Raw genomic sequence first — 22,705 nt, 5'->3', positions numbered from 1 at the left:
CACCCCCCCCCCGCTCTGCGCCGAAGGGGAGGGGGCGGTGCCGTAGGCCCGGCTGGTGCGTCCCCGCCTCCGGCCGCCGTCAAGCGGTTGTCGGGCTTCCCTAGCGGGGCGGTGCCTCCTGGCGGGGGGCGGCGCTGGGGTCGCGCGTGCTCCTAGGGGCAGGGCATACCCGCGTGCGGGGGAAGGCGGCTGCGCCCGGCCGTCAGCCGTCGAGCGCCGCCTGCAGGTAACAGTTAAGCAGGGGAGGAGGAGGAAGGTGAGGGCGGCTGCCCGGGACCGAGGCCGGGGTCGTGGCTCGGTAGGGGTCGCGCCGTCCCTCAGCAAAGCCCCAGCCTGCGGCGGTAGATAGCGCCGGGTGCTGCAGGCGGGAACGCGTAGGAGCACCCGTCACCCGGCGCGGGGGTGGGCCCGGCCTCCCTGGGCCGCAGTCCCGCTGCTCGCCACGCCGCGCGGAACGCGTGGCTGAAGGGCGGGAGGGGTGCGGGTCACCCCGCGCCTCGCCTCAGCCCGGCGGCGCGTCCCGCTGCCGGCGCCGCACGGCCTTAACCCTTTTCTCTCGGTACTCAGATGAGCTGTGAGCCGTTGGCCAGAGGGGGTGAAGGGTGCTGAAGCGAGGCCACCCGGGGTCGCAGGGCCGGTCCACCAGGGACTGCCCCCCCCCCCCCCCCCGCGGGAGGGTCTCCCCCGCCACAGGGTGGCCCCCACCGCCGGTTCGCCCCCTGCCCGCAGGCCCCGGGCGCTGAACGCGGCCGTGTCACAGGGCAGCGAGACCGACGCGCCGCTCCCCTACCTGAGCTGAGCTTGGCGCTGGCCGGACCCAACCAGCCTACCAGCCCTCCACGCAGCCGCCCGGGAAGATGGAAGAGAATAGAAGTAAGCCTTTAAAATAATTAAATAAGTAAGTAAATATGCTTCGAGCAGCAATTAGTCCGATCTTGTGAGAAACTTTTCCAAGATTCAGCAGTCTTCCCTTAAGCTCTTTTCCCAGTCAACCAAATAAAAATTTCTGGGGTTTTGTAAATTTGGTACTGTATATAGGGCTACAGCTTGATGTATTCTCACGACGTAAAAAGGAGTTTCCGTTCTGGAATGTTTCAAAATTTCAGTTACAGCATGAAAAGGCTAAGTAGCTGACTTGCAAATCGGGTATGTTTTATGTTCTCTGGGTCGTTAGTGCTGGTATCTTCAATGTGGTCAAAGAATGCTGCTGCCTTACTTCTCCTTAGTGTTATTAAAGTAGAGCTATCTTGCATCTGTTGAGAAACAGAATCAGTCATTTTTTTACCTAAAAAAGCCTTCGGTTTTTTCCTAAACAAATTAGTTTAGCTGCAGTACTGCTGTAGTGACGGCATTAATTTAAAAAATAAGAGAGAAATGTGAGCTAATAGGAAGTGGGGATTATGTAGGCTCCGCTGAATATGCTGGAAATTCTGGGCCATCTCATGACAGCTTCATGCTTGAGGAATAGTAAGAAATTACTTGTGTAAAAAAATTTCCTCACACAGCTTGTTTCATTTGAGTGTTCTTCAGTTAGGTCTTGATAAGACATGGGCTGACTATTTGAAAGTGGCATGACTATTTCACTGCAATGGTTTCTTACAGTGCTCCTGCTAATACCTGCTATAGTGTTTATTTGTATAATTTTTAAAAAACTAAGTAGCTACAACCATTTTAATTTCTCACCTCATCTCTTGCTTGTCCATTCTGCACCTCTTGCAGTGCTGTGCAACTGCTTTGAAGTGGAGAACCTTGCCAGTTTGAGGGAGGAGAGGACTGAGGGTAGTATAGTTCGGATTTATGGAGGGAAATGGGAAGGTAGTATATATTTGACACTACTTCTGGTCTCAAAATGATAACCAGAAGACAATAGTTTTGCCTTTTATGGCACATATGTAAGATATTAGTCAGCAGCTCTACAGGTCCTTTATAAGAAACATGCACCCAAGGTTTTTTTCCAGCAGCTGGCCTAAGTAGCCCTGGCCTTGGCTGCTTGCTGTTTCTTGCTCTAGCATCATTCTCCTGTGCAGTGCTGAAAGAAAAGAGATACATGGCCACAAGGATTCTATAGAGGGAGAAGAAAATCCCTCCAGAGGTAATGGCTTTGGCCAGGTTTAAAGCTATTGCTGCAAAATGCCAGTCCATCAGCTGACATGAATGCTGACAAGGTAGATGCATTCCCTGTTCTCCTGGCTAGGGTTGATGATAACAGTATTAACACTGGAGGGATTAGTGATGTGGACATCTGTCTCTTTTGAAATGAAAATTGGATATGAACTTTCATATGCAGTCTTTGCTTCTCCACGCAAAACCAAGTTTTTACTGCTAGAATATTTGGGGCACTGCAGCGTGAGAATTGGGGAAGCATTTGCAAGTCAAGTGAGTGGTCTGAGCGCTGCACAAGAGTGTTATATGTTTTACTGCCTTTTGGCCTGCACGAGATTATAACTGATGACCCAGAAATGAAAAACTGTGTTCTGTCACCCATTCTGTGAAGTAATCTATCCAGGCTCAGTAAATATATTGAAATACCTGAAATAGGATAAGAAATAAGCACAGCAGTTTTAATCTGCAGCGGTGGAATTTCTTATTAGAATTTCTGAATGTGTATTTTTAAACACAGTTGTTAAATACACTTATTTCTCCATATTTTAAATTTGTGATACTGTCACACAGAGCAAAGGATGGAAAAGGCACAGGGCACATGTTGTCTCTCAGAGCAGTAGTGTAGGTTTCCAGAAAGTGTTGTGGGCATTTTTTGTAACAGGACTTTGACCTTTCCACATTTTTTTAAACATTTCTGTGAGTATAAAAGCTCATGAAATGATGAGAGCTAGTGCTATATCAGTCATTTTACAAGATAAAGTACTTTCAGCATTGCCTGTTGATACTAAGTGTTATGCTCTTAGCTGCTGGTGGCATAAGCAGTGGAGTTGTGGTGGCAAAAGATTATTACTTTCTTCACTGCTGTCATGATGTGATGCTTTTGAGAGTAACCATAGACTCTGTACTGCCATAGCATCACTTAGCTTCTGGTGTCTTGGGCAACAGAAGTCATTCTCTGCTAAGTCAGAAATTAAGTAAATATTTTTTTACTAGCCTTAAAAGAACGCTGTATTGACTGCCAAGGAGGTATCACTCCAGCTCGTTTGCCAACCCAGGTTTGCTGTCTGAAAGTGAAATGTAAAGCTAGTATGGTGACAGTGGACTCTACCTCTAGAAATAGAGTAGGAAAACAGATTTACTTGTTCTTTTGTGCATGGTCATTGAAGAAAAACGTTAACCATGAGAGAGAGCCTGTTCTTTTTTCTGGCATTGCCTCTTGACACACTAAACCATAGTTCTTTTTCAGAGTCCATGCCAGAGATGCACTGCTAGTGTTTTAACAAGAGCTTTCATGAATGGGCTTAGTACCTCAAAGGTACATACTCTTGGAAGAGAAGTTCTGAACCTGCAGTTTAAAAAACATTTATTCAAACACGATACAAGGAGTGTATTAATTACTACAACTGATAAAATTTGGTGAACAAAATTTATCAAAATGCTTTTATCTGAGAATATTTTGAACACTTTTCCCTAGAAAATGTACAAAAATATCGATGAGTTGGCATAGTCAGCTTGGGTAGCTAAGGGAGGTTACAGCTATAAAAATTTTTTTTAAGTTCTTTTGTTTAGTAATATGTTCAGTTCATTCAGTTGAAAGTATTCTCCTGTGTCACTTCTATGAGTTTCAGTGGTGATTAATTTATAGTGGGACTAATTGCTGGTGTTTTGAGAAAGGATTCCACAGCACTCTTTGTAGACATGCATGAAAAGTTAATTGAAGGCCCATCATGAGCCATCAAAAGCTACTCCAGTTTGTCACTTGGCTTCTGTTTCACTTTCATAATCAAGTTTAGGAATAGATTTCTGAAGGTTTAAGCTTGCAAAAGAAGACAGCAGTTCTGGCTTTTTTCAGAAGTGCCTCACAATGAAATGAGTGGGAGCCTTTGAAAATTCCACTAGGAACTACTTGGATATTTTAGACTACTTGGATATTTTAGACTTCCTGGGAGTTGTACAGACTTGTAAATTGAGATTTGCATTTCAGCTGATTTGAAGACCATTTGGGCACAATTGGGAGGTAGAAGAGTGGACATCATATTTGAACAGATGCAAAATGTACTGCTGTTGCTGAAGCAAAAGATCAAGAATGGAACTGCGACAAACCAAGGTTTGAAATCCTTGTTACAGTTAAGTGGGACTGCAGGGGAGCTGTGGTCTGCTTTGTGTAGGGCTATGTGGTATCTGCCACAAATCAGATATCTCTGAGTTTAAATTACTTTGTAGTTGGTGTTTTTAAGCACTTTTTAAAAAAAGAGTAACTGTTTCAGGTGCATTTTGCCATTTTCTCACTTTGCCTGTATACTTTTTCAAACAATGTGTGGCTCTTAAGTACGTGGAACTGAAATGTTTATTCTTGAGAAGTAATGAAATACCTCCTGTGCCTTGTGTTTTGTTTATTGACAGAAGTTTTAGCCTTTCAAGCTGATCTTGGTGAACTGAATGGGTTTGGGTGGGATTATAATTTTGTAAGTATTATTTCATGTCAGAGACACCATTATAACTTAAAACATGAGTAGAAAAATGTGACAGCAATGCATTTAAGCTTTGTTTCCATGAAAATCAGGAACAGTGTCCTTTATCTACATAAAAATCAGAAATCCGATAAGCCTGGAGCAGTGCACAGGTTTCTTTTTATTAATTTGTTCAGGAAAACTACTTTTTTTTAATTGTCATGCATGTAAATGTAATCTGTGGATCTTACTGCTTTTTTGTGCAAAACAATGTACAGTAGTGTCAGATGCTTTTAAACAGGTATAGCCACACACTCTGCATTTTACTGCTTGCTCAGAATTAGTAGTGCAATTTTTTTATATACTTGAGCTCCCACATCTTGATTTTTATGACAAAACATTACAGCAGTGTGTAAATAAATGTTGAACTTGAATCCCCAAATGACACAATGAATCTGTGACATAGTTAAGTTTGATTTTTTTCTATGCTTTGTTCTGTAAAGATTTCAAACTAAAATATTAACATGGATTTTCCTAATATTTTTCTCTACCTGTAATATTTATTGCGTGGAGTAAAAGGTTGAGATAGAACTGGTCTCTTCTTTGTGTTCTTACTAGTTGAAGGCCATTTCCACCAATTTAGGAGTAGCATTAATTTGGTCTGCCAAGATCCAGCCCTTCTTAGCCGGAAGATGACTAGTCTGATGAGAAAGTACAGAGAGAAACTTAACTAAATTGTGTTTATGTGCACTACTGCCACTGGAGGCTACTGGTTTTGTGTGTTTGGAACCATCCCAGCAGCTTTCCAAAAGCTGGAGGATATTCAGTGCTGATTCACAACTACTAATATGAGCTGTAATTTTATTGTAATTTGCAGATGTGTCTATTAAGGTCTGTGGTGCAAAAGGTTTCTAATATTATCAGTCTTGCAATGCTCTAGATTAGTATAGTGAGGAAACTGGTGTCTCTGGAGGAGTTGTTTTCCCTATTATCATTACTTAAATTAGACATCGTATCCATTTTGTTTTGGTTTTTTTGCCTAGAATACTGTCAGGCTTCGGTACTGGTGAATGAAGCTAATCTAGGTGATCTCTTAACCTTGACAAATGGTATGTGCATCTCTATTGTATTTATTGGCATGTGGATTTAATTTGTCTTGGTTTACTCACTAGGAGCTTATTTCCCTTCATTAAAATCAATAAAATAGATCTGAGAAGCCTCTTAGCATTACAAGGGAAAAGCCATAGTTATTAGTTTCCTTAGGTACTGGAGTGTGGACTCTCACCTGCGTTTGTACATTTGTGGTTTGAATGTATGTGTATATGGCCTTTACCAGGTGAAGAGAGTTTAACTAGTAAGCCCTGATGAACCTGAGCTGGCTGCAAGCAGAGTCATTTTGTGTGTGGCTTCACTAGCTGTGATACCCTGGCTTCCTTTTACCTCAAATAATTAAGAGAAATCTGTATATGTGTTTCATATGCATGTTGTCTCCATACACTTTGAAAGCTACGTGGAAGTTGTAATGTGCAAATCATCTGGTGGTCTGTGAAAAGGGTAAATCTTCACGATGCGTTTCTGCCTCAAGTTTGTCAATGCACACCAAAGTTTTTCACCCTTGGGGAAAGGGAAGGGGAGAGAGAGGGAGGGAGAGGAGGAGCAGGAGAGAAAGTGTGAGAGCGTGTGCCAGCTGGTTGCTTACTTGCACACCTATATGCAAGCATGTGATTTTTGTTTAAGTTCCAAAAAGCAGCTTCCTTTTCTAGTAGGGTGCTTGCTAGCATGCTCTTTGTTAGCTGTAGCTCATAGCAATGCATTGTTTTTAATGTATTTTGGCAATTACCTCGTTAGCAACTGAAGTTTGATTGTAGGTTGAAATGTGGATTGCTGGAGTTTTTGCTTGCATTCAAATTTTTTTCAGCAGGTGCTGTATTTGATGGAGATGGCATACAGGAAACCAAACCTAAATGGCAACGTCTTCTTACAGATGACAACACTGCAAACTCTGTAGAAGGTTCTCACAGGTCAGGGTATTTAATAGTTTATTTCAGTTTCTCATTTGGCATACTCTTTAGTGCATCTGAGAGAGATTTTAATATCTCTTTTTGTATTTCTAAATTTACCATTTTAAACCCAGTTTTGAATCCTGCCAGTATTCAAAGTGAAAATATTTTGAACCTGACCTACATGGAAGACCTGAGGTTTTGAGTAACCTTGTCTAATTTACCATGCGAGAACATCGCAGAATAAAATAGGGCATTAGGTTATGAATAAAGTTCCCGGAGTATCACCAGCATTATCAGGGTTAGGGCTTAACGATTTTTGAGTTCAGTTCTCAGGCTCTCACAGACTGTGCAGATTGTCAGGCACATGATTTAGTCTTTCTGTATTTAGCCTCAGGTACTGATTTGGAAGATGTGGGTAAAGATGTTGTTCCTTTCTTCTCTCTCTCTTTCTTTGTGGTTTTTTTTTTTTATGTCCTTTCTGTGTTTTAGTGTAAGTGCTTCCTGGGAAGAAGCTGTTGCTTGCTTTTTTTTTTTTTTTTTTAATGCCACTGAGTATGTCTTCATATGATGTTAGGTCAGTAACACAATGCAAACAGTGATTCAGTGAAACCCTTGGTCTTCTAGCAATTGGCTGTTTCTTTCCTGTGCTAATAATATTGAACCAGTGAAACGCTCCGTTTCTTACTGGTTCATCTAAGATGCTGCTCTTTTTTCTTATTTTTTTTTTCTTTTTGTTTCAAATAGCCAAAAGGAGGAGATGGCAAAAACGGGTTCAGGGAGTAAAGAAGCATCTCTTAAAATTCAAGATTTACCTTTAAACCTTCAGTATCAGAACCACAAGTGCTCTAGTGCATGTCTTCCCAACAGAGTGGCAGGCTTCTACAAGGGTGAAAATCCTCTTAAGATACCAATCTTGTTTCACTTTCAAAGATGCCATGCAAAAGCAGACTGCCTTTCAAAATCCCTGGATGTGAATTATAAAGCTCCTTGTGGTCGAAGTCTGAGAAGCTTTCAAGATGTGCAAAATTATTTGTTTCAAACGGAGTGCAATTTCTTATTTGTTGATTACTTCTCCTTCAACACATACGTACTGTTAGGCAGGAGTGCTGTAAATCCTGAACCCCTCGTATTTGATTTTGATATCAGCAATGGAGCAGAGTCTGTGCCCATTTCCTTCTGTAATGATCTTGACCACGCAAGATTACCTTATTTCAAATATCGGAGGACATCGTGGCCGCATGGATATTATCTCAACAATTTCTCTAGCGTATTTGTTGATTCATGTGACTGCACAGATGGCTGCATTGATAGGTAGGTAGAAAAACCTAATCCCAGACAAGTGGCGCATGATGCCTCAATAGCAGGGTGGTGGTGGAAGTGTGAAGATGTGCAGTACCAAACAGTACCAGATAATGAAGGACCAGCACAACTGGAGTTGTCTTGTGCCATGCTCTGTGGTGTTGACTGACACCATTGTGTCTTTGTCTTCCCCAGAACTTGGGTGCTTCTGCCCATCCAGCCTGTGTTGTAGGGAAGGAAGCAATCAACAGGTGGATTGTTGTGTTCCTTTTCCTTTCTTCCCGAATTGGCAGTGCTTCTCCTCCAGGTGGAGCTGGCAAGCAGATCTCTGGGCTTTGGAAAAGGAGTGGGGAAGGGAGAGGCTTGTGCCAGCAAAGGCAGGCTCGTTTTCCTGGCAGGCAGGGAAGGATCCTGCATGACAACTGCTGCAGCTCTTCTGTTGGGATGCTATCCTGGAGATGGCATGGGACAGCATGGAGAGATCAGATCATTTGGAACTTAGAAGGTTACAGAGGGCAGAGGAAGAAACATCCCCCTTCACAACATCTACATCCCATCCTTCCCCTTCTCTAAACAGAAACTATGAAACCCTGTGGTCACAGAACACATTTATTTTCTGACCAGTTCAAATGATGTTGCTCACTGCTGTCTTTCTAAAACACAGTAACTCTGAGCTGTATATTATTCTGTGGGAACCTGTCACAGTTAACACAGGTGACTTTGGTGATAATTTTGTCCACTTTCTTCAAGGGTGTTTTGTCTTTGACCTGATCTGTGCCTGTAGGTGTTACTTGGTATTGAATCCATTTTGTATTATTAATAGCTAGGGCAGTTGCATGTGCTGGTGTGCAGTATAATTGCCCATGACCCAACAGAAGCTTGAAATCACAGCCCAATCTAATGAAGCTTCATTAATTAAAGTTACTTAGTTTCAGCTGAGTGGTGGGGAACAGCAAGCACATAGCATGCTGTTTCTTTTGCACTGAGTTCCCGCAAGGGTTGAGATGCTTTTGCTGTGCAGTTTTGGGGTTCAAGATTTGGTCTATTGCTGTTTGTCTTTGGACTATATGCTGTGGGTCTTTGGAGTTATTGTGACATAAGATGGTGAAGACCAGCATTATTGCTTGAGTCCTTTGCTCCACATGTGAAATTCTTTGCTTCCTAGGGGCTGGAGTTGGGAGGAAGGTAATGAAGTAGTGTCTAACAGGCTGGGATGCCAGAGCAGATGATTTGCATTCGTACATTCAATCCATTTGACAGTGTTCTGTTTATAATAAATTTCTGTTGTACTTCAGCTGTTTGCATGTGCCTTTATGGAGCTTGGCAGAAGAATGGGGTTGGGGTGGAGAGAACATGATTATTATGAAACGCACATAACCAGCCAAGAGACAGAGAAGGGCAGGGTGCCTGAAATGGCCCTGTGAAGTAAAAAGGCGGGGTGGTGGTGGTGGGGTGTGTATAGTCAAGTACATTTTTAAATTGTCTAGATGTATGTTTTATTTATGCTGCCCCAAATACATTCTGAGATGTTCTACTGATATTTTTTAGGTCAAAGTGTGCATGTCTACAGCTAACTGCAAGAGGCTGTAGTAAAACTTCTAGTAGTGCAACATCCCATGGATACAGTTACAAAAGACTAGAGGGACCTGTTCCTAGTGGGTAAGAAAGACTGAACATGAGCTTGTTATTTTATTTGTATACTCTTTATTTTTATCCTGTAGTGTAAGTGCTACAGAACTAAAATAACTGCAGTTTCTGGATGCTGAAACCTTCAGTTTTTGTCACATTTTTACTGACTGATCAGGATGTTAAAAAATAATTAATGTGACTTGAGTAATAGGAGGAAAAACAACTTTTGTACTGCAGATACTACAATTTTCACAGCTTAGTTCAAGGTCCAAGAAGAGTGTTAAGAGTAACAGTCCAGTTAACACTTAAGAGTCACAGTCCAGGAGCTCAGGCCATATCTGGCCCATGCGCTGGTTCATTCAGGCATGCCAAGGAGAGAAGGGAGATGGGAAAGAAACCTGCCACAAGGGAAGGAGGTCTATCACAAGAACATCACACCATGTATCAGCCAAAGAAGTGGGAAGCAGTTGCCACCCGTGGGTTTTGCCCTCTGTCTTGTCCACCCGTTTGCTCTGTAGGACCAGAGTCCTAAAGAAGTATCAGCCAGCTGCTATTGCCAGATTTGGTTATGTGTGACTCTTCCAAGTCTCCAAAGCAGTCCCAGTGCTGCAAGTGTTCACCCTTTCCCTTTCTCTTATTCAGCTCCTGTGGCCTGTGGATTAATATGTGGCCTGGGGAAGGTGCCAGTAACCTCAGGTGTGTAGGAGAGGAATTGTGCAAGGTAGCTTTCTGCGATAGCCAAGGGCTGCACCCACAGGCTGAAGTTGCTCCTTTCAGTCCATTGTTGCTGTGTGATGTTAATTTATGGCTGGCCTGGAAAATTAAAGCTGCCAGTGAACCCAGAAACAAATGCAGAACAAAAAAAGCACAATGGTGAATTCTTCTAGAAATGTTTTGTTAAATCCTAAAACTCATGACAGCTACAGCGTGGTCCAGGCAGACAGGTTGTCTTTGTAAAATCTGTTCCAGCATAGAATGATGTGCTTCATATAGGGATTTCTGCTTCTGTGTAAAATAAAAAAGATTTCATTTATTTTTATTGTCTACTTATACCAAAATCTGGCTGACAGGCTCTTAAAATTGATGAATCAGCAATCAAGAAAGTCATGGGCTTCAGAGTACTGCTGCACAATCAGTTTTAGCCAGAGTCTTTATCTTTTCAGTCAATGGCCTTATTAATGTGCAGGAGGGAAATGAATAATAGCAACTTTGTTTTGGCAATGCATTCTTTTATATTGTGTTTTGTTTTGCTTCCTCTTGACAGAATTTATGAGTGTAGTGTGTTGTGCAGGTGTGACAAGATGATGTGTCAAAACAGAGTTGTACAGCATGGCATTCAAGTCAGGTTGCAAGTGTTCAACACGGAGAGGAAAGGCTGGGGTGTCCGCTGCCTAGATGATATCGACAAGGGGACATTTGTTTGTACTTACTCAGGTAACAGAAGATGACCTGTGGAAGATCTATAGCGTAATTCTCCCTGGCCTGTGGCCCTGGAAATTTTTGGAGAACCAAACAGGGAAATACAGGGTTGGAAGAAAAGTGAGTCAATATAATCTTAACTTGCAAGATGATCAGATGGACAGAAGAACCTTGAAGAACTGCAATGCAATGATGCCAAACAAACAAAACATTCTGGAGCAAAGCCTGTCTCAGACTGTTGATTTTTCCCTCACAGGCCTGTGTATCCTGTGCCAGGGCTAATTTTCCTTCAGTATAAATGCATTCATATTTTTCTTTCCCAAATAATGTTCTTGTATTTTTTTTTAATAAAAGTTTGAACTGTGGTACTGAGTGTGACCCATCTTAGCAAACAATTTAAAAACCCCAACTTTTCTTCTTCCTCCAGGCAGATTGATGAGCAGAGCTAAAGTTCAAGTACTGGGAGATGATGATCAGGAGCTGAGAGAGGAGAGTGCTGTGAGTGACAGAGTCTGTGGCTTTTTTTCCAAAAAAAGAAAACTTCACACTGATTGTTCAGAGACTGTGATTGGACAAGTGCAGACTGGCAGAAGTCACATTCTTGAGAAGGAGGAATCTTTGTCTCAGACTGTAGATAATGAAAATAAATCAACCCTGTAAGTTTACTAAAGCAAACTTAAGCATGACAAAACTAATATTCTGCTATTATAGAAATTCCTTAACTTAAGAATGTCCTCAGCTGAGGGTGTGTTTTTCCTTTCTCAACTTTTTTGTTAATTCCTCATTATTTCTTCTCGTAGGACAGAGTTTTTTCTCTATATTAATTTTATTTATTGTCTGTACTAATTGGCATTTTCTAGAAATCCAATTAATTTCCTGGGTGTATGTGATCTGTTCAGAGTATTAATCATTATGCTAACGTGAAATAATTAATATAAAGTACTTGAGATAAATGATTTAAATATATTGATGACACCGAAGGGTTTAATAAATTAGCCACTAACTGTCCTGTCCTTTGCTCCTGGTCTTGTTCTTTGTAACATAACCTTCCCTGCTAGGATTCTTAACATTTCCCATTAGGAGTCTGACAACACCTCGCTTTTGCAGTGAAATATGCAAAAGTTCTGGTCCTGTTTTCTTTCTACAGTCAAGGTCTTGTAGCCTATCGGTATTCCTAAAATAAAATTACTGCAAAATAACCATGTGGCTTTATGCTGTAGTCTTTTCAGAAGGAAGTTGGGAGATTGTTTTCCTAAACTATTCTTGCTCTGCCATACTACTCTGTAAACTCTTTCTTTGCACTAGTCACAAGTGATTGCAAATTCTTGCTCATTTCTTAGTAGAAGATGATTGTGGATCTTTGAGAAGCACTATGAAATTACAAATGGAAACTCTAATACCTGCCATATATTCTCACTTTCATTTCAGTGTCTTGGAAGCCTAATGAATTCATGATTTTGTAAATTACATAATTATCAGCAATCAGCTAGATTTTACTTCTACTAAGTGCTGTTGCTAAAAATTGCAGGGAAGCACAGTTTTAAAGTTGTGTTCACTGCACTGCTACCTCAAATCTCATAAATTTCATTTCCTGAGAATAAACATGTTTCATGCATGGGCTGTGTTTAAAAAAAAAAAAAATAAAAAATAAAAAAAAACAAAACCAAAAAAAACCCAACAAAAAACAAACAAAAAGACCCCCAAAAAAATCTCCCCCCCAAAAACAAAAAGAAAACACAAAAAAAAACCCACCACAGACAAAAAGACTCTGTTGTTCTGCCTCTTCTTTGTTATTCTGCTTCTTAAGAAATTGCAATCCAGCTGAACTGAGAAACCTTTGAGAGGAAACTGGTGTGCTAAGCTTGACATGTCATTCACCCAGATTGCTTTTAACAGGACAAACAATGTAGTAGTCATGTAATAACGTCACAACTTCTTTTGTTGTAAATTCACCTTTTGAATTTACAAAGGGATTTAAATCTTAAGAAAGCCTTGAAGAGTAGCTTTTGTTGCTGTTATATAAACATTTGATGTTGAAAGTTTTCTTGAATAAGAGCTGTTACTTAATGCTAGATATTGTACAGATGTTAAGGGTAGTTTTGAAACTGGTGTTTTTTACTGCACTTCAAATGTAATCCAAATTAATATCATTTAGATGTTTTAAATGTATATGCCTGATACTGCTTCCCATCCTTCCCCTGCCTTTTCTTGATATGGAGTGATGTTCTTTTGTTGGAGAGTATTTTCTGTACTGCCATATATTGCCTGTCTTTCTATCCCTTGTCCCTGCAGCATCTTTGCTATCGTGTTTGAAAGCTGCACTGTCAAAACTATTGAAATTGGTAGCAGGAAAAAGGCCAACCTCTGTCTATAGGTCCTCTATTTTGAGATGATCAGATATAATAATAGTAAAACAACTTTTTTTTTGGTTCTTGGCAGAACTGGGAAAGGATGTGAAAGCAGTTGCTGATCTCTCAAAAAAAAGTATGAACAACCAGGTTTTTTACAAATACTATTGAGAACCGAACCTTGGTTCTCAGTTCTTAAAGGCAAAATAGTCACAGAACTTGAGGCAAGGCCAGACTACTACAGGCTCTGGTGTAGTCTGTTCTTATGAACTACTGACTTGGTTAGAGAAATGTGTGTTGTGAGAGTTACTTATGGGTGTTTTTGTATTTTATAATTTCCTTTTGACCTTTCTGTACAGGGTTCATCCCAGGAATTTAAGTAATGCAACCGCAAGAATGCCTGGAACTAGAAGGGTTGTTTTTCATAATCACCCGCTAAAAATGGTAATAATAATAAGTGGCCTTAATAGATTCATTTTTCACTGTGCTGAATACGTATGTTAATTTTGACCTTTCATCTTATACATTTAAATAGTTCTGATGATCTTTCTTCATGAGATTAGCTCACAGTGTGAAACAATCTGGCATGCTGGAAGCTGTGCCCCATCCCTTTTCCATTATCGGTCCTTCAACATGTTCCCTGAGACCAGCACTAACTACTCTCACAGCCTTCCCTTCTCCACCCTTCACTTACACTCCAGTCTTGAGAGCTTTAAGAAAACATTCTCCCGCTCCACACAGTGTTGTAGCTAACTGCAGGGTTAGGGGATCGTAGTGGTATTTTTGTGATGTCTTCTCAGAGAATTGAAATAGCAGGGACAGAAGGAAAACGCAGGAGTTGGACACAGTCTTCTCATGTAGTGACACGGGATAATTTAATCTGATCTGGGTGTGAGGTTTTGCCTGCAAATAGATGCAAAGGAGAGGCACTGGGGTAAATGTACTCTGTAGGTTTTGTTGGTTTCATTGCACTTAAGAAATGCACATGGTATTTTCATGCTAACATTTGGCAGTGCTGTCTGTTCTGGAGCTCCCATAACTAATTGCCTTTTTGTAGTCGAAGAAATCCTGCCACATTTATTCATTTTATTGAAACTGTGTAAAAGGCATGTTTGAGCCAGTTACACAAATATGTTTCAGTTCTGGTGAAACTGTTGGGACTTCCACACTTAAATGTTTTATTGAGTGGGGAGCTTCTTTCAGGTTATTCTTAAGGATAATTTGAAATTAGGAAGAATTTGCATTGCAGTAAATGTATGAACTTTTGAAACTCAGCCATAGCTGTGCATTACAGTAGGTTTGAAACTTCAGTCCTAGAGTCCTAAAAGCCACTTGCTATCTTGTGTTGACCCAGGTTTGCATACAGCAACAATACATCACAGCCTTTTCATTATCTTTTATTCTGTTTAAAGGAAAATGATACACTGGCGCACATTGTGAGCTCAGATGAAGATAATAGTTCTCAGACTCATCAGTCAAGCAAACTAACCAGTGGAACGAAGAAAGGAAAAGAAAGTAGGTTTTGAGAGCTATAAATACTGCACTGTTAGTACAATTGTGTCCCATCAGGTGACAGACATAAAATGCAGAAAGTGATCCTTGGATGTGGGAAGGCCTGTTCTCAGAGTAGAATGCTGTTGTCCACATAATGCTTAGGCTGTCTTAAGAGAGCTGAGCAGTACAGAAATTATTGCTGTCTTGTATTAAGACAGTGCATTAACTGGTACAAAGCAATCTTTTGCCTGATAAGTTAATCTTGGGACATGTTGAATGGTCCTGACAGCAGCTTCTCAAATACAGTGCACTTGTGTGAAAGTCATTGTTATAAATCTTATTGTATCACATCCAATACATGTTCCAGTCAACAAAAATTGAACAGGATCTAATGCAGGGGTGGGGGGACCTCAAGCTGGAGAAGCAGTGGGAAAGTGATGCCATTTGCATGTGCATCTTGTTCCTGTCTTAATTACAGAAGTTTGTGATTCAGGAATTAAGGTGGAGAATGATGATAAAATGCTATGTGGAAGAAATCAGTCTGGAGTGGGATTTTAGAAGAACAAGAGACTAGGTCACTCACAGGAGACTTGAGCAAGTGCTTTAGGCACCACAGCAGGAAACAGTCATTTGTGGAAGGACTGATGAGGGGGATGGAAAAGGGTGGTTGTATTATAGACTTGTAAATAGCAAGGAAGCTGCTTAGATTTTGGAGAACAAAGGGTGGGTGGATAAGAGTTCTGGGCCAAACAAGGGAAAGGCTTTGGCCTTAAACTGGCATCGAAAAATAACTTACGTGTCCATTGACAGAATCCACTCAGCGGCAGAAGGAAGAACATCCAATGGAAATTGGACAGACAGAGTCTGCTGACATGGACAGTGCAGAATGCAAAAGAAAGAGACTGTCTCTGCAGGGTGTTGATTGTGACAGGGCAGATGTGCTGGATGACACATCTGTTACGAGGCCATCCAAAAGCGTACCCCTAAAAGGAGGAACGTACCACTGCAAAGAGGAAAAACACAGGCAGTCAAAACACGACACATTTTGTCAGAAGGCTGATGATGACGACAGGATGCTTCTGAAGAATGCTAATGAAGAAAATATTTATATACTGGATGCCAGCAAAGAAGGAAATGTGGGTCGTTTTCTTAATGTAAGTAAAAAGTTTCATGTCTTCTCTTAGTTGTCTTAGCTTAAATAAATAAATTACATATTCACGTAAATTAGAAAGCTTTTTTGCATAAACCATATATTGGTAGGTGCATGACAAGGCAGGCTACGTGGTGCTCCCTGCACTCTGAAGCAACAGAACCCCAGGTTGGGTCACACTGGCTGTCAGCGCCTCCATAAGATGATGCACACTATGTACTAGCTGCAGGTTTTGGCACCACTAGGTTACTGAGCGAAATATTCCCCAGTAATAAATGACATCTTTCTCCTGAACTTTTGAACAGCCTTTTCTGGGGGTCCAGAGAGCAAATGGCATATTTTGTTGAACCACAAGCTTTCTCCCAGCCTTGTTTTTTGTTCCCCAACCATTGTAAAATCTAGCTCATGCTGATTTAGGATAAATGTTGTGATACTGTAGGAAGTTTCTCTTACTGTTCAATTATAGGTTCAGAAAGTGGTCTGTCATACTGTGTACATATCTGCTAAATAAGTCTCTCAATTCTGACTTGCCAAGAAAGGGTAATGAATTACCAAGTGCCTCCAACTAAGACAAATAGTTCACAGACGCGTCTGCGTGTGCTCTGCAAGTAACATTGCTTTACATTGGCATATGTGTTTTACAGCAAATCCATGCATATGTTTAAGCTGTTCTTTGTTGCAGAGGTAATACGGTGTTAAGGCTAGTACTGCATCTTGCTGAAACTTTTCTTCTGCATCCATGAGCATGAACTCATGAACACATGTTCCTACATGTACCTGAATGACCTTTCACATCTCGTATCTCTTTGCCAACATACACAATCATTTACTCTATTGCTTGCTCCCTGGCACTGCTGCCCTGGCTGACAGCGAGATACATCTGTCACATACTGATTATTTGTGGTGCATCCTGAATCTAAGATGAATTCTCACCATAAATTTCTGGAGGAGTTTGATAAAAGAACTTGGTTTGCTTAGGCAAAATTACTTTCATAATATGATGGAAATAATACTTTAAAGAGACATAGTTACTGCAAAAAATAAGTGGCAGTGGCATTGAGTAATACAGATTCTGTATGGGCTGGAGAATGGAAGGAAGAAGCTATCTTTACTAGTGACAGATACCTGACACAAAATAGGTTCTTCGGCCAACAATAAGGTGTTTCCCTGTTTCTAATTAAAATATTCTGTTTCACAGCACAGCTGCTGCCCAAATCTCTTTGCACAGAGCGTGTTTGTAGAGACTCACAACAGAAATTTCCCATGGGTGGCGTTCTTCACAAACAGGTGAATTTTTTCAAATTTAATGTTGTTCATTTAACGCACTAGGGGAAAAAAGCAGTGCTTTGTTATTAGGAAATAATTGTGCTAAGTGAGGCAGATGCTTAGATCATGAAACCATAAAAGTACCTTCTTATTGTTGACTTCTTATTGTGCACTAAAGACTGATGAAATACAGCTGTTGGTTATCACTAATGAGTTTTTATTCAGTTTTTCACTGAAATGTAAAGTGGGGAAGCTTGATTTTGATGCGTCCATTTCAGTGATAATCTTCTTCAGTGGAAAAATAAGTTTAACTCATTGTGGTCATTTTGAAAGCCAAGATTCACTGATCCTACTGTTGTCTCAAGGAATGGCCAGCAGATTTGGGTCCCATAGACCAAGATTGGACTCTATAGGGTCTTAAGGCTGAGACACTTTGTGGGCCAAACAAGCTGGTTGCAGGCCTTCTCCTTGCAGCTACCGAGAGAAGCAGGAGCCTGTGTAGCCCAGCATGTCCTGGGGAGGTAGCACTAGGATACACAGAGGTGAAAGCAAGAGATGTGTGTCTTCCCTTAGTGGATGACAGAAAGGGAGGTACAGAGAGCTGGTGCCAGTGAGACACAAGAAGGTAGCCACTAAAGCTGGGAGGGAAAAAAATTAATTGTATGAATGAAGCTAGTGACGGCGGGAGTACTAGGTGAGAACTTACAATAGAGAATTCATTCCAAACTGGCCTCAGGGAACACTGATCCTCTGCAGAGCCCTGCAACCCTGGTTCATACTGACACAGATGCTGTGGACTGTGCTGTGAAGGAGGGCTTCCGAGAACTGCGAAGACAATATTTTAAAGTGTGTCAGAAAAAAGATTTTGTTTTCGCTAGAGTCTTTATTGCTCAGGGACTTGGTAAAGAAGTGTGTAGTGGGGACTGAGGCCAGTGGAGAGAGGTAATAGTGATGAGTAGAAAACACTTAGGGAAGAAGACTGTTGAAGGGAAGTCTCCCTGGCTGCCCCTCCTGCTTTCTGGCAATCACCCTTTTACAACATTTCTGCATTAAGAGTTGCATCTAGATCATCAAGATCAACTGTGTATCTTCCATGAACTTGCCCAGTCATCTTTTTATTTGTTTTACATTTCTGGCCTCCAGAACATCATAAGGCAGCAAGTCCCAGGTTGCAATTATGTGCTATTTGAAAAGTCCTCCTTGTTTCTTCTCAGCCTGCTGCCTGGTAATTCACTGGTTGTCCTTTATATCATATCCAGTGAGAAATACGAGAGAATCAGTCTCTTGCTTGTAACACTCACATTTTATTGTATTTTCCCTCAGTTACCCCTCAGTGTCTTAGCTCAGGTATTTAATTTGGCATTTATTTTGGGCAATGAATTTCCTACTTTAGAAATTTCTTCTCTTTCATGTACTGTCAGAGTGGCTGGTTCACGAGGAGCATATGTTTAATTTTTTGTGCATACAGGTAGTGCAATTGCATTAGAACATCACTTGTCAGACCAAAGATGATCTGTTCAAACCTCAGTGATGCACTGTATGTAGTAAAAATAACAAGTGTGTGTTATAATTTAATGTGTTCACTTAGGTGTTTTTTTTCCTTTTTTTTGCTTTGATTTTTGTTTCCCAGAATTTGCCTCAAAGTTAAAGCAGGTTGTTTAGACTTCGAACCTTATCACACTGCTTGAGAAATTATTTTCTCTCAGCTGTGGGTGTTTGTGCACTATAGCTCTGGCAGGCAAAGCAGCATGCACATGCCAGAAACTCCTTTATCTCTTGGCTCTCTCTCAACAAGCTGCATGTTTGATGCTCCCTGCCCCCTACAATTTCAGGGTTTGCCTCTGAGTCGTTGATGACAAATTGTAAGCACAGTACTGTTTCACTTAGTTCAAACAAATTGACTGAGTGTTTTATTTCTTAGGCATGTGAAAGCTGGAGCCGAACTTACATGGGATTACGGTTATGAAGCTGGAAGCATGCCAGAGGTAGAGATTTCCTGTCAGTGTGGAGTTCAGAAGTGCAGGAAAAAAACCTTATAGCCAAGGCTTTCCTATTGTCAACACATGATGTACCTGGGGATGTATATGCTGGAAGGGACTACTACACAGTGAACAAACAGCACACTTACATCTGTGGTCTAATTAAATTCAACTAAAATGCCTTTCACCTGATTGTTTTTTTGTAAATTTACATTTAAATGTCACTTTTGTAGTTTACAGAATTAGAAAGGTTTGTCAATAAGAACAGGCAACAAACTTCTCCTAGATAATATCTGTGCTCCTAGTCTCCTCCCCCACCCCTTTTCATTTGCAAGCAAAGTTCACAGTGCACTGGAAGAACTCAAGCTTCTGTGCCATCTCCAGCAGAGACATGACTGATGCAGAGCATTGCTTAGTTGATGTTTTCTGTGCCCTTCCACAATGCTGAGTTCGCAAAACTCTGTTTTCTGAAACTCGTTATGAATACAAGTTTGCCTGTTTGGAGGCTAAGAATTATTAGAATATACCTAAGCATAATGGATGCAGTGGGACAGACAGTCTTGAACAGAGATGAGATTAATCAAAACAGTTTTGCAGAACTGTGTTTGTGCTACAAATTTAGCTAGGCAAGTCCTGCTGCTGCAGGAGAGAAATGACTGGGTTTTGCTGGGTTGCATCCCTCTCCCATGTTTGTGACACACAGAGAAATCCTTGAGAAATCTGGTGCCCTTCATTCCAGTGCCATATTGTGTGTGTGGGACAGGAGGGCTGCAGAAGTCCTTGCCATGTGGTTTGTTGGTAAGAGAAACAAGCTATATTAGGTGACACTGAGTGCGGATGCAGGAGGCAGCTCTGAAATGGAGCAAGGGACGAGTGTGCAGGTTTGTGGCTTTTGAATGTGTCGGAGTCTTGTGCAAAGAAGATGTCGCAGATGGGTAGTTTAGACTGCTTGAAGAACTGCTGCCAAAGGTATCGGCAAATGTGGGTTTATTGAAGTAAGATGTTGTAAAAGTGAGACTTATGGAGACTTACAAGTTCAAAGGGAAGGTTCACTGTATTACTGCAGAGGATATAGCAATGATTCAAAGTTACCAGTACAAAACTTAGCACACTATAATACAAAGTTATGTTCAGTATCAGTCACTTACCAATGATCTGCAGTTGGTAAGGGGTGCCTCAGCCTTGAGGAGTAACTGTTTCAAAGAACGTCTTCAGAATTTCTTAGTGATTAAGTATTCTTTATTGTCGGCGCCGGGCGTACGGGGGATCTTTCCACCAATCGTACACACTCAGAGGGGCAGACTATCTTATATTTATATAATGAAACAATGAATATTTCATTAACGCCTATACATATTCATTACCTGAACCCGCCTACCCTCGCTTTGTATGCTAATTAGCTTATCAGTCTTTCACGCTTGCGCAGATTCTTCCAAAAATTGTGGGCCGGGGTCTTTAGAATGTGGGCAGTGGTCTATGGGAGGAAGGCTGTAGGTCTTCCTCATGGTGTACTTTTCACCTTTTGCCCATTATGTGATGGTCTTGCACCTTATCAGTCTGAGGTAATTTATGCCCTTGCTGGCCCTCTGCTTTTCTTGCTTAATTATTTCTTTTACCCTTATCTGTCCTCTCCTGCTGAAGTGTTTCGCTAAAGTTTTAACACAGAAGGTCAGCAGATAGGCGGATATCTAACAAAGGATAACAGAACAGACACCACAGGTAGATGAGTAACATGTGGCGGTACATGATATCTACAATTGTTACAGTGGCTAACAAACATAATGTTTATTCTTTAATTCTATTCTAAAGTTCATTCACACTACATCACTTTGAAGCATATGCTTTGCTGTGTTTCAAAAGTGATGAGTTGGCAGACTTGTAGAAACCTTTCCCAGGGTTTTTACAATACCCCTTGTAGTTTTACTCAGGGACATCCAGCTGTCCCATTATCTCCTTGGTAGGGCAGCTTGCTTTGCAGATAAGGAGGACAGCTCTCCTTGAAGAGATTTGCAACTTCCTTGTCAGAACAGTCTATATAATCTTTCAGACATTATAACCCCTTTGTCGCTATACAATTACAAGCTTATTTATGCATTAAAATGAATATTGGTTTATGAATACAAACTTGACCATATTATTTACAGCTTATTCACATCATAACCTTGAGAGGTGTCTGTGCTCAAGGGGAGATCATTGCTGTGCAGTCAGCTGCTTAACAGGAACAGCTTAAAGGTGGCTCCCTCAGGCTGTCATGTTTGTGGAATAAAGTGCTTGGCTTGTAGTCAAATTGCATGAGGTGGAAAAGGTAAATATGAGACTCCTTGTACTCACAGCTTTCTTTGTTCCTTGATAAATGAGTCTTGGAAGAATCACCTGCTATTCATGTGTTAATCACATGGTCAATGTTCCAGTTTCCAAGCCCATATGCATTGATGTTCACCATGTCACCCTGTTCCTGTACGGGTTTTCAAAGAACAGGTTGGAACTAGAGAAGGTTTTGATCCAGTTATGGCCAAGGCCATTGCTTCTTTTCGAGACTGAACCAAACTACTGCAAGTTTGGTCAAGGGTGCATCTGTCACAGGTAGATTGAAAGCTGGCCCTGCAGTTCTCCTTATCTTTACTTACTGAATTTGTGGGGAGCTGTGCATGGCAGATCATGCAGGATTGTCTGTTGGTATTTGCTCAGCCATTAGTAGGTTTTGTCACTAGTTTTCCTGTTTTACAGAGCAGAGAGAAGGTAGTATTTGCAATATTTAGTGATGATTTAGGCAATTTTATATGGGAATGAAACATGCTTGTGAGAGACTGCCGTGGCCACGGGAGTAAAGATTTCAAGCCTACAGCTATACTGCAAAATGAAAGACAAGCAGGAACCTGTTCTCTGCCCTGAGGCCGAGGGGCAATGGATGATTTATGTCCACACGGCTTGGGGTTACCCCTCTTTTAATTGGGTGGCATCTGTGCTGTGTAACTGTGGACAAACGTGGTACCTCTGGCCCTGAGCTGTTTTTTGAGTTTGCTTTGGATGGTTCAAGCTTAAAAAACACAGGTTTGTGCTGCAACACACAATGCTGTCTAATTTCTTGGCAGTCTCAGGATGCGTGAGGAGTTTAAGCCTGTTACAAATGGACCATTAATGGAATAACAGGCCTGTGAACCATTCTGCTCACAACAAAACCTCAGCTCTTCTTTCCCACAGCCCTGTTTGAGGGCTTGACAATACCCATCAAGCAAAGCCATCCTCGGCTTTTGTCCCGGTCGTTGCACTATGGGTTTGCGTGTGGTTTCATCATGCATCTTCGGGCCTAAATGTGGAAGGGTGGGGTTACTGCCAGTGTCAGTGCAGTACCATCATGTTAGCAGCAGTCGGCATTCAGCTCAGTTGCTTGTTGCTTCATTGAAGATCTGTACTCAGAGGGACTACACCTTAGGATAATATTGTGCAGTGTAAAAACCTCCAGAGATGCCGAACCGCATGGCAAGCCCACTGGTAACCCAGCACTGCTGTAAGCCTTTTAAACAAGTGAGGTTGCAGAAAATACCTGTCTAAGCTCAATTTGATT

At 41.3% G+C, this 22,705-nt stretch overlaps 1 protein-coding gene across 8 annotated transcripts; it reads left to right on the top strand.

The window, feature by feature from the left end:
• Positions 1–37: 37 nt before the first annotated feature.
• SETDB2 (SET domain bifurcated histone lysine methyltransferase 2) lies at positions 38–19,327 on the top strand. Of its 8 annotated transcripts, none has more exons than XM_080375045.1 (14): positions 38–226; positions 568–873; positions 4,088–4,210; positions 5,597–5,662; positions 6,472–6,574; positions 7,301–7,867; positions 9,404–9,514; positions 10,749–10,918; positions 11,331–11,559; positions 13,611–13,695; positions 14,664–14,766; positions 15,556–15,899; positions 17,099–17,182; positions 19,083–19,327. In XM_080375045.1, exons 2-14 carry the CDS (start codon positions 858–860, stop codon positions 19,125–19,127), a joined length of 2,046 nt encoding a protein of 681 aa, XP_080231171.1. In that variant the 5' UTR covers positions 38–226; positions 568–857; the 3' UTR covers positions 19,128–19,327. The 8 variants fall into 8 exon arrangements, with proteins under 8 accessions (XP_080231171.1, XP_080231169.1, XP_080231166.1 ...); XM_080375043.1 differs by having other exon boundaries at positions 40–226; positions 10,776–10,918; positions 17,094–17,182; XM_080375040.1 differs by having other exon boundaries at positions 40–226; positions 17,094–17,182.
• The last annotated feature ends 3,378 nt before the right edge of the window (positions 19,328–22,705 follow it).

This window comes from Falco punctatus, assembly GCF_963210335.1.
Source record: "Falco punctatus genome assembly, chromosome: 2".
NCBI classification, from domain to species: Eukaryota; Metazoa; Chordata; class Aves; order Falconiformes; family Falconidae; genus Falco; species Falco punctatus.
Note: the sequence above shows the minus strand (reverse complement) of the source record. Positions and strands in the feature narration are given on the sequence as shown.

Bases quoted from the DNA above. Each gene is read 5' to 3' on its own strand.
- SETDB2 (XM_080375040.1), top strand. The intron at 5,663-6,471 runs GTATGTGCATCT...AATTTTTTTCAG, and splicing joins TCTCTTAACCTTGACAAATG to CAGGTGCTGTATTTGATGGA. The intron at 6,575-7,300 runs GTCAGGGTATTT...TGTTTCAAATAG, and splicing joins TCTGTAGAAGGTTCTCACAG to CCAAAAGGAGGAGATGGCAA.